The sequence below is a fragment of the Dama dama genome, chromosome 1, assembly GCF_033118175.1.
Source record: "Dama dama isolate Ldn47 chromosome 1, ASM3311817v1, whole genome shotgun sequence".
Classification (NCBI taxonomy): Eukaryota; Metazoa; Chordata; class Mammalia; order Artiodactyla; family Cervidae; genus Dama; species Dama dama.
Window position 1 is genome coordinate 53,990,812 of NC_083681.1, and position 10,778 is coordinate 54,001,589.

The window sequence follows — 10,778 nt, forward strand, 5'->3', positions numbered from 1 at the left end:
AACTATCATGTAGTTCCTGAGCCTAGATTCTTTCAGTGACTCATTTATTTAAAAAAGAAATCCAAACTCCTTAGCCAGGGATATAAAACTGTTCCTAGTATGACCTCTCACAGCATAAAAAGTAAAGGAATAGTAAAAATAAAAGGAAAGCTTACTAAAAAGGGAGATGATTAACAAAACCAAAATGTGACTCTAAAAATAACTAAACAAACTTTAATAAAACGACTATGAAAAAAGAGAGAAGGTACCAATTAAGTGTGGAAGAGGATTTAACTGCAGATAAGTAGAATTGAATATAAAATCCACAAGATAATGCTATGAGGACTCATGTCAATAAATTTAAAAATTATTAAAAAGTGATCACATTACCTTGAAAAATATAAATTACTAAAATTGGCTCAAGAAGAAATACAAAAGCTGAATAAATGAGTCACTATTAAAGACATCAAATTGATAGTAAAAAAAAATAGTCTATTCACAAAAAAAGAGATGAGTACAGAGAACTTTACAGAAGATTCTTATCAGCTATTTAAGGAGGAACACTTGTTATAAGTATTGTTCCAATAACTGAAAAGGAGAAAAATCTGCCTATCTAATCATGTAGATATAACCAGGATCCCAATATTGCACCAGAGTGATATAAAAAAGGAAAAACTTTCAGACTAATTTTACCTATGAATATATGTGCTGCGAAGAGCTGACTCATTTGAAAAGACCCTGATGCTGGGAAAGATTGAGGGCAGGAGGAGAAGGGGACAACAGAGGATGAGATGGTTGGATGGCATCACTGACTCGAAGGACATGGGTTTGGGTGAACTCTGGGAGTTGGTGATGGACAGGGAGGCCTGGCGTGCTGCAGTTCATGGGGTTGCAAAGAGTCAGACATGACTGAGCAACTGAACTGAAGTGAACTGAACTGATATGTGCTGCTGCTGCTGCTGCTAAGTCACTTCAGTCGTGTCTGACTCTGTGTGACCCCATAGACGGCAGCCCACCAGTCTCCCCCGTCCCTGGGATTCTCCAGGCAAGAACACTGGAGTGGGTTGCCATTTCCTTCTCCAGTGCGTGAAAGTGAAAAGTGAAAGTGAAGTTGCTCAGTCATGTCTGACTCTTAGTGACCCCATCGACTGCAGCCTACCAGGCTCCTCTGTCCATGGGATTTTCCAGGCAAGAGTACTGGAGTGGGGTGCCATCACCTTCTCCGGAATATATGTGCAAACATTTCAAATAAAAAGTAGCTAAAGAATTCAGCATCATAAAATACATTTTTATCTAAGTAAGATTTATCCTAGGAATGAAAAGATGGCACAACATCAGAAAAATCTATAAACAGACCAAAAATGAAAACCATATGACTTTCTTGGTTGATGGCCCCAAAAACCATTTAATAAGATTCAATACAAATCCATAGTTTTAGAAACCTCTAGAAATTAGTATAAAGACAAATTTCTTAACCTGATATGATGCTGTCTCCTAATGACACAGAGCAAACCTCATACTTAAGGAAAAAACTTCAGGAGCATTCCCACTTGTCTCAAGACAAACATGCCCGTTATCACCTACCATCAAAATTATACTGGATATCCCCACCAATGTAGCAAAATACAAACACACAAAAATACACGAATATCAGAATGAAGATGATAAATTGGCATTTACTAAAAGCATACATTATCTCCACAGATGGCCCAAGAGAATCTAAAAACAAAATTAGACAGTGGTAAAAAGTTGCTGAATATAATATGAACATATAAAAATTAATACATATGAGTAACAACAACAAATTAGAAAATGTAATAAGATATATGTTGAAAGCAAGAAAGCTAACTTTAAATAGCTCAGAAAAAAAGGATAGTATGGTATTAGCTCAGATGAATGGACTAGAAGAGAGATCTCAGAAATACTCAAGCATATGCAACCTTATGTGATAAAGAGATAATCAGTGGGGATATTAATGCAGAAATAAACTTTTAAAAAATGTATTGGAATAAATGGCTTTCCATATGAGAAAAGGAAAATTAGATCCCTATTTCATTCCATACCTAAAGTTAAATCCAATTATGTTATTAGGGGCTTAAATATAGAAAAATAAAACTTAAAAACTATTTTGTATGTGTGTATGTTGTTTAGTGGCTAAGTTGTGTTTGACTTTTTTGTGACCCCAGGGACTGTAGCCCGCCAGGCTCCTCTGTCCATGGGATTTCCCCCGCAAGAATACTGGAGTGGGTTGCCATTTCCTTCTCTAGGGGATCTTTCCGATCCAGGGATCAAATCTGAGTCTACTGCTTGGCAGGCGGATTCTTTACTACTAAGCCACCAGGGAAGCTGTATGTGTGTACATGCGTGACTTTTGCAGAGAAAATTACAAAATGTAAGTGAAGGACATAAAGACAAATAAATGGCAAACAATACCATATTTGTGTATGAAAAAACACACTACCTTACAGATAGCAAATCTCCCCAAGCAGTGTTTTCCCAAGTAAAGCCTGAAGTTCACTTGCATCAAAATTAGCTAGAGTACAGGACTCGCCTGGTGATCCAATGGTTAAGAATCCACCTTGTAATGCAGGAGATGTGGGTTCGATCCCTGGGCAGAGAATTAAAATCCTACATGCCTGTGCACTGCAATGAAGATCCTGCATGCCGCAGCTAAGACCCCACACAGCCAAATAAGTAAATATTTAAAAAATTACCTAGAGTGCTTGTTAAAATATAGATTCTTAGGCTCCATTTTAAACCTGCTGAATCAGCGTGTCTGAGGATGAGGCCAGGAATCCACATTTTAGGAAGCTCTCCAGATGATTCTCTTGTGAATTAAATTTTGAGAAACTCTGCCTTAAGGGAAGAGGGTGTAACCTGAATTGCACATGAGAATTATCTGGGGGCAGTTTTAAAAGACTCACATGCACAGGTCATACCCCAGACCCATTAAATCAGAATATCTGGCAAGGCAGTTATGTAACAGTTTTTTTTTTTTGGGCTGTGCTGTAGGGCATGAGGGACCTTAGTTGCCAACCAGGGATCGAACCCTCACCCCGCCTCCCCTACAGTGGAAGCACAGAGTCTTAACCACTGGACTGCCAGGGAAGCCCTTGCAACAGCATTTTTATTTTATTTTTTTTTAATTTTTTATTTATTTATTTTTTGCAACAGCATTTTTAAGTTCACCAGTGATTCCATTGTACAGCTCAGGTCGAGGACCACCACTGCCCTGGTTAAAGTGCACCTAGAATCAGGTCTGTAAGGTTTGCTGCCCTTCCCCATTTGAACATTTCTTCTAGTGCTAACCGAGTAGGAATCCCACTTTATTTTGATTAAGGAAAACACAATTTCTTTACATAAGGGTTATCACCTTTTGGTGTCCTGAGATTCCTGTCTGATACATAGCAGGGGCTTGGTGGTCATTTTCCAAAATTATTTCAGTTAAATGAAACAGAGTGAAATGAATCAATCTGTAAGTGAATAAATTCTTCACCAAACTCTAAAAAGTTCACTAGATTCAACAAAACAATATGGTTGTTAGGCACAATGTTAAGCTGTGAGAGATACAGAGATGAACAAAATACAGCCCTTCTCTTTAAGTGTTCCTATCTGGTAGGGGAGGCAGATAGAGACAAGAGTATCCTCCAATCAAGCAGACAATAAGTGCACAGAATACGAAAAGGAAATGAGAGAAAAATTAGTCCCTCGTGGCAGGACCCGCAAGGCATTGCTGAAAGCTAGTATCTGAGATTGGCCTTGAAGAGTTGCTGAGATTTAGAGAAACAGGCAGTTGCCTGTAGGTATAGGGCAGTTCTGTATTGTTGCTGCTTAGTCGCTTAGTTGTGTCCAACTCTCTTACAACCCCATGGACTGTAGCCCACCAGGCTCCTCTGTCTCTGGGATTTCCCAGGCAAGAGTACTGGAGTGGGTTGCTGCTGTTCTTCTGCAGGGGATCTTCCCAACCCAGGGATCAAACCTGCATCTCCTGTGGTGGATTCTTTACCACTGAGCCACCTGGGAAGCCCAGGGCAGTTCTGAATAGCATAGCCATGTCAGATGGACCTTTCTGTAACCTTTATGGAAAACTGTAGGGATAGTAAAGACTCCTTTTCTTTCTGATTTCCTTGTTACCCCTCTCATTTTTCAAGTACTATTTTGCCTCTAGTTTATTAATTCTACCTCCAGGTGCCCCAGCTGATTTCTTCCAGGAAAAGTTGCTTATTAACATTTCTATGGGGAGCACCTCCTACTCAATCTATCACTCTTAACATTGTCCCATGGCTGGGACAATGGGGTTGGCTGAGAGAGGAATTTTAATCCCCTCCTGTGACATCTATTTTCTGATTGAGATTTCTAGGTCTAAAGTCACAGATAGCTGCCTAGTGAAATCATCCTTAACATTAAAATGATAATAAAGACATGTTTCTCAATTTTTATAATATCATTTATGTAATATGAAAGTAGTGAAAATCAATTTCATGATTACAAATAATTCTAAAGATACCTCAGATACCACTTGAATGCAAAAATACCTGGCTAGTCTGGATAAGCTAAGAATTAGAACGGTTGAACAGGGACACTTTCTCAAAACCATAGCATCAAAGGATATTTGATGTTAACTAAGGCTTCCCTGGTGGCTCAGATGGTAACGCACCTGCCTACAATGCAGGTAGACCCGGGTTTGATCCCTGGGTCAGGAAGATCCTCTGGAGACGGAAGTGGCAACCCACTCCAGTACTCCTGCCTGGAAAATCCCATGGACGGAGGAGCCTGGTAGGCTACAGACTATGGGGTTGCAAAGAGTCGGACACAACTGAGCAGCTTCACTTTCTTTCTTTCTTTCACTCACTGATTGTATATTGCAGGGGAAAACCAAATAGCACGTGCTGATATACAACTCTGGATGAATATATATTTCATATTACATACCAATATATTAAGCTGATGGATTGTGTATCCTTTCTCTAGTTAAGCAAACTACTCACATTGATGTTATATGACTGATGTCATTTGTAAAGTCCATAACATGAACTGGTCACTATGGTATAAACTACCATTATCTATGTAGAGCGACAGAAGAAATGGATTTGTCAAATTATTGGTAAAATGGAGCCCAGTTTGGCTTCTAAGGTGATGTAAGACACACAGCATACTTAAATTCAAGAGATACTCAAAATCCTGGCAAGGAAAAGGATGTGAGAGAATAAGGAGGGAAAAAATCAAGTTTACAGATAAACCTATAATTTCCAGGCATTTTTTTTCTTTATTGTATATTTAATTAATTATCTTATTTCTTCATATCTGCTTTTACTCAAAGTGCATTTCCCTATTATTAGTTAATTTTTCTCCTGGAACAAAAATAATATTAAATTTCACATCAAATTTGTCATGCACTTAAATTGTCCATTAGAGAAATTGATGTCTCTTAGCAACACTTATTCTCTTAATGCTTCCAAACCCTTCTGATTACACAGCAAAATGGAACTACTGACCCCAAAGTCATATGCATAATTAAATTTTATAGAAGACTCAAATTAGAAAAAAAAATTTGAGGTACGAAGAGATTTTTCTGGACAGGTTGATGAAATTCTGATAGCTATGAAAAACCATTCTTAACAGTTGCAAGAGCATAGTTCCCCTACTCAATCCAATCACTTGCAGGATGTGTGTAATTCTAACTCGAAGTATCACATGCTTACTGAACAGTTAAAGTATTGTTTAGGAGGAAGAGGCTATACAGAACAAAGGTACATCCCAAAATATTTGGAGTTAATTGCCTGAAGGGTGATTTTTAAAAAAATTTATCTTTAATTGGAGGATAATTGCTTTACAATGTTGATTTGGCTTCTTCTGTATAACAACGTGAATCAGCTATAAGTATACATATATATATCCCTTTCCTCTTGAGCCTCCCCCCACCACCCTATGAAGGGTGGTTTATACCTTGACTGTCTGGCCAATTGCTGATGGACAAAGCAAGTCCTACCAACCTGGAAACATAAACTGAGTAGGATCATCAAATGAAATTTGAGAGTCTGGATCTCTCTTGATTGGTATTGACTATACTGAGGTGCTCATGCTCATTGCTCAGTCGTGTCCCACTCTTTGCGATCCCATGGATTATAGCCTGCCAGGCTCCTCTGTCCATGGAACTTTCCAGGCAAGAATACTGGAGTGGGTTTCTGTTTCCTACTCCAGTATTGAGGTGAGGAGAGGTTGATTCTGTCTGGTAGGTGGTAAGTTTCCACCTGCCTCAGGGTGGTAGTTTGGGAGTAAGATGATGAAGAGGTCAGTCCAGAAAACTGATGTTAGGCCAGCCTTAGGGTTCTTAGGGAACAAAGTAGAGCCTTATAAACAAGAAAGCCATGGCAGAGTCACAAAACTGTATCTTGACTTTGCTTTTGTATTCCCCTTGCTTATTCATTTCCATTCTTTTCTTTTAGATCCTCCTTGGTAACAGCATAAAGATTTTGTGAACATTCCACTTTCTCATAGCTAGAGCCAAGGGAAAAGATCTGTGTCCTTGCCTGACCCAAAGCTTTAAAAGGAAGTGGTGTACTCTTGGGTGACCAGTATGATCATGATACTGGTAAACGAAGAGAGAAATGCCAGGTGAGAGGTAGAATTCAAGAGAAAGGAATAGGGGCCAATTGATAAGCTGCCCTTTTAACTGTGAAATGCTTTCCAGAGGCAAAACCTGGGCGGGGTCTTAACAAAAGACCTTGTCTATGAATGCTGTTCTTTCCTCAGCATAAGAGGGAGTGTCTGTCATATTTACTGGAGAGGGACATCAGTGTGATGAGGCTACATATAAGGTCTTGGCAAAAGACACTAACTCTGCAGTCCTCCTGTCCACACCCTTCTGCAGGAAGGAGGTTGCTGGCTGTGGCATTCATGAAGGACCCCATAAGTCACATTTGCACACTTCTAGCTCAATCACTCATCATGAACATCTACTTCCCTGGCGACCCCAAGCCCAATGCCATGTATACAAAGTCAACAGTAATCTGTTAGCTAATTGTTTTGGTTTGAAGCATAAGGGCAGGACTGAAAGCTAAGCATTCAGAAATATATGTTAAATGGAGAAAGGATGAGAAAGCAGACTAGAAGAGCTGAGGCTGCAGCAGAGGGAGAATTCTAGAAAGAAAGAGAGTGAATGAATATGCTCAGGTTTGAAGGCATTCATTTAAAGGGAATTTAAATATGCCGAAGAGGGGGGTTCTTGATGGTAACAGGATGACAACCACATCTGGCGAACAAGAAAGGAATAAGTGAGAAGGCTGGAAATGTCTTGGACATGGAAATCAAAATAATGAGAAGGTCAGAAAGGAACCAAGATGTACTAATTACCTACCATGTGCCAGGCATAATTCTTCTGAATCATCTCATTTAATCTTCAAAATGTCTAGCACAGTGTTCAGCATATAATAGGTGCTCAAAATAAGTTGAGTATTTAATATTAAATCAGTATATGAGCAGACAATCTAAGAGAAGAATCTGTTATCCATCACATTTTACAGATAAGAACCAGAGGCCAAGAAAGGTTAAGAAACTTGCCCAATGTGTCACAAATAGAAGCATAAGCAATCTGCTTTCAAAACCTAGGGGACTGAAGGAGGAGGGTGCTCTATAAGCGTCTGGCAGGGAATCTTGAAAAGGGTGTGGTGCTTGGGTGTCTGCCAAGGACTGAGATGGAGGAGGGAAGAAGGAAGGGCTGGGTGAACTAGGCTAGGGAGGTGGAGAAGGGGTAGAGATCACTGTTTTGGGGGAGGATCTGCCCTGCAGCAAGGCACCAAGACTCTTTGGCGTCAGCTGAACTGGCAAAGGGCAGCACCCAGGCTAATGAAGCCGGTGGCTTGGGTGGGGCAGAATGAACGCAAAGCCTGTGAAGAGACTGCAACGGTCTCTGTTGGGCAAGCAGGGGACTTGGGGTGGGGCGGGGATGGGGAAAAGATGGCTGAAGTGGATAGTGAAAGACTTCAGCAAGATGGGATGGATAACAGCTTTCACAAAAGAGTCAAAGAGCAGTCGGCCAGGAGTGGGGGGAAGGAGGGGGTGTGTTCTGGAATGGGAAGGGGAGGCTGTCAGGGATGCCTGCGATGCGGAGAATCTATGGGAGAGGATAAGGATGACCAGTCCCGAGGCCTGAACTGTGGACCGCGTCTCACCTGTAGGAGCTGCTCACTGCACTCGCCACCTCCTCGCGGATTTGCCTGTTGAGCGCGTCGGCCGCCGCACGCCCTCTGCCCGCCTCGGGGCCAGTGGCCTGGACCTGGTCCTGAGCCGCGGGCAGCGGCGTCTGCTCCTGCCCCAGCCCCTCGGCGCGCCGCACCATCCAGGCCGGCCCGGGCTTCTTGCGAGTGTCGCGCTCATCTGCACCGGACGCTTTTCCAGCCGCAAGGACACCTGCTCCGCTAGGGGCCGCCTCCTGCTCCGGGGCCTCGGCAGCCTGCACCAGCCAGCGCTCCTGGCTCTGCGACACCTCGGCGCGCCGCACCATCCAGGCGGGCCCGGGTTTCTTGCGAGTGTCGCGCTCATCTGCACCCGACGCTTTTCCAGCCGCAAGGACACCTGTTCCACTAGGGGCCGCCTCCTGCTCCGGGGCTTCAGCGGCCTGCCCCAGCCAGTGCTCCTGGCTCTGAGGCACCTCGGCGCGCCGCACCATCCAGGCGGGCCCGGGTTTCTTGCGAGTGTCGCGCTCATCTGCACCGGACGCTTTTCCAGCCGCAAGGACACCTGCTCCGCTAGGGGCCGCCTCCTGCTCCGGGGCCTCGGCGGCCTGCACCAGCCAGCGCTCCTGGCTCTGCGACACCTCGGCGCGCCGCACCATCCAGGCGGGCCCAGGTTTCTTGCGAGTGTCGCGCTCATCTGCACCGGACGCTTTTCCAGCCGCAAGGACACCTGCTCCGCCAGGGGCCGTCTCCTGCTCCGAGGCCTCGGCGGCCTGCACAGGCCAGCGCTCCTGGCTCTGCGGTCGGCGCTGGGGGGCACGGAGCGCAGGCACTGCCGCCTGGGAAGAAGTGGCGATCTGCACGGGCTTGGGAATCCACGGGTGGTCCCCGCGGCGCGGCAGCGGCCAGGCGCGGAAGTCCTTCTGGTACTGGGTCTCGCGCTCAAAGGGCGCGTCCGAAGGCTGGTATTCGCTGCGCGGCCGGCAGCTCGGCTCAGGCCGCTGCACCTTCCAGGCGCGGTAGTCCTGCCGCATCACCGAGTCCGCGGGACCTGCGCTGGAGGTGGAGCCGGAGCCAGAGGTTGGGCCCGGTCCGCTCCGGCCGGAGGAGGCCCCAGCCTCTCGTTCTCCGCTAGGCCCCGGCGCCAGCCCTGTTGCCCGGGCAACCGCATCCCCGTCGCCCTGGGCCGGCTGTGTTTCTATGGCGACCGTGCGCGCCGAGGGGGGCGCGGGCGCCGGCTGCTGGTGCGACGGCGGGGCACCCGGGTGCTCGGTGGCCTCCGAGTACTTGGTGAAAACCAGCGGCACGGCGATATCCGCCTTGTCCAGCTGGTTCCAGAAGCGGGCGATGCAGCAGGCTCGCGTGATGCACGGCCACGCCATGGTGCTCGCTGCAGACCTCGCCCTCCTTCTTGCTGGATTCTAAAGCAAGTCCCTAATCTTCCTCAGTCCCCTCGACCGGCCAGTCTGGTTCCCACCTTGTTTTCCTTGGTGGCCTGAGCTACCGCGCCCTCCTGTCTAGAGAGCACCCGGGAAGGTCGGGCTGGCAGAGCTATCACTGAGATAAAAGTCGGTAAAGTCCTTCGATACCTTGCTATAAACGCCTCCTGGAGCCGCAGCACAGGTCTCGGGAGCGCGTTCTGCTGCGGGCACCGCAGCGGGAGACACGGCGACCCGGGTCGCCGGGCGAGGGCGTCTGGGACGCGCCCCTCCCTGCGGCTGCGGCGGCGCGCAGACCCCGGCCAAGCGAGGCGACGCAAGGCGAGGTGGCTGCAGGCTTAAGCCATGGCGCAGAGGAAGGGACGGGCAGTGCGGTTGCAGGGTCGCGGACAAAGCTCTCTCTTCTCCTTCCCGCCGGCGTCCAGTCTCAGCTAGCCACCTAGCAGGGTTCGGAGGCAATCACCACTCGAGGAGACCGAGCATTGCTGCCGCCGCCGCCGCCGCTCCCAAGGATGCTGCAGCCGCCGCCGCCGCCGTCTCTGCAGCAGGGAAGCGGCCCCACCCTTTTCTCCGTTCAGCAGAGGGGGGAAAAATCCAGGAAAGATGCTGAGAGAAAGAGCGCTGCGGGGAAAAAAATCACCTGCTGTCGTCAGCGAGCGCTGCTGGGAGCTCGCCTTCTCTCTTTCCCCTCCCTCTGATCTGGCAGCTCCTCCCTCTTCAGCTCCTAGGCAACCATGGAATCCGGGGCCTAGGTGGGTTCAAGTCCCAGGCTCCTTATGACTTGCAGTCTTTATTCTGGTTGCTTCAGGACTGGGAGCCTCAGGCTCCTCTTTTGTGAAATAAGGGTTAAACATGGGGGAAGGGGGGAGATTCAATTTAAAAATACAGAGGAAACCCCTAGTGAGATGTCTGTCCCAGAATATATGTTTTTTTTTTTTTTTTTTTTTTTAAAGAGCTCCTGTTATTGGCCAAAATCTATGGCCGGATTTGAACCCCTTTGGCTGGCTTCTGACCTAAGCACTTGTCAGTCTTATGCACAGGCTTTGCTCATATGTGGAGTCAGGAAACTGCAGGCTGATGGTACCTTAGCTGTTCTCTTTCTGGGGGACCCTTTGCAGAGAGGGATGTCTTAGAATGTCCTAAGAACTACCGAGTTCCTGTTTAACCCAGGGACCACACCGGAAGA

General features: G+C 46.4%; 1 protein-coding gene across 1 annotated transcript in view; it reads right to left on the reverse strand.

Annotated features, from left to right (window-relative positions):
* MAP6 (microtubule associated protein 6) overlaps nt 1-9,680 on the reverse strand; it is a 78,465-nt gene extending 68,785 nt beyond the window's left edge. The window contains exon 1 of the mRNA XM_061139936.1: nt 8,151-9,680. Coding sequence (XP_060995919.1) covers nt 8,151-9,535 — 1,385 coding nt within the window. The 5' untranslated portion in view covers nt 9,536-9,680. The remainder of the gene's footprint in view (nt 1-8,150) is intronic.
* Nucleotides 9,681-10,778: the final 1,098 nt, after the last annotated feature.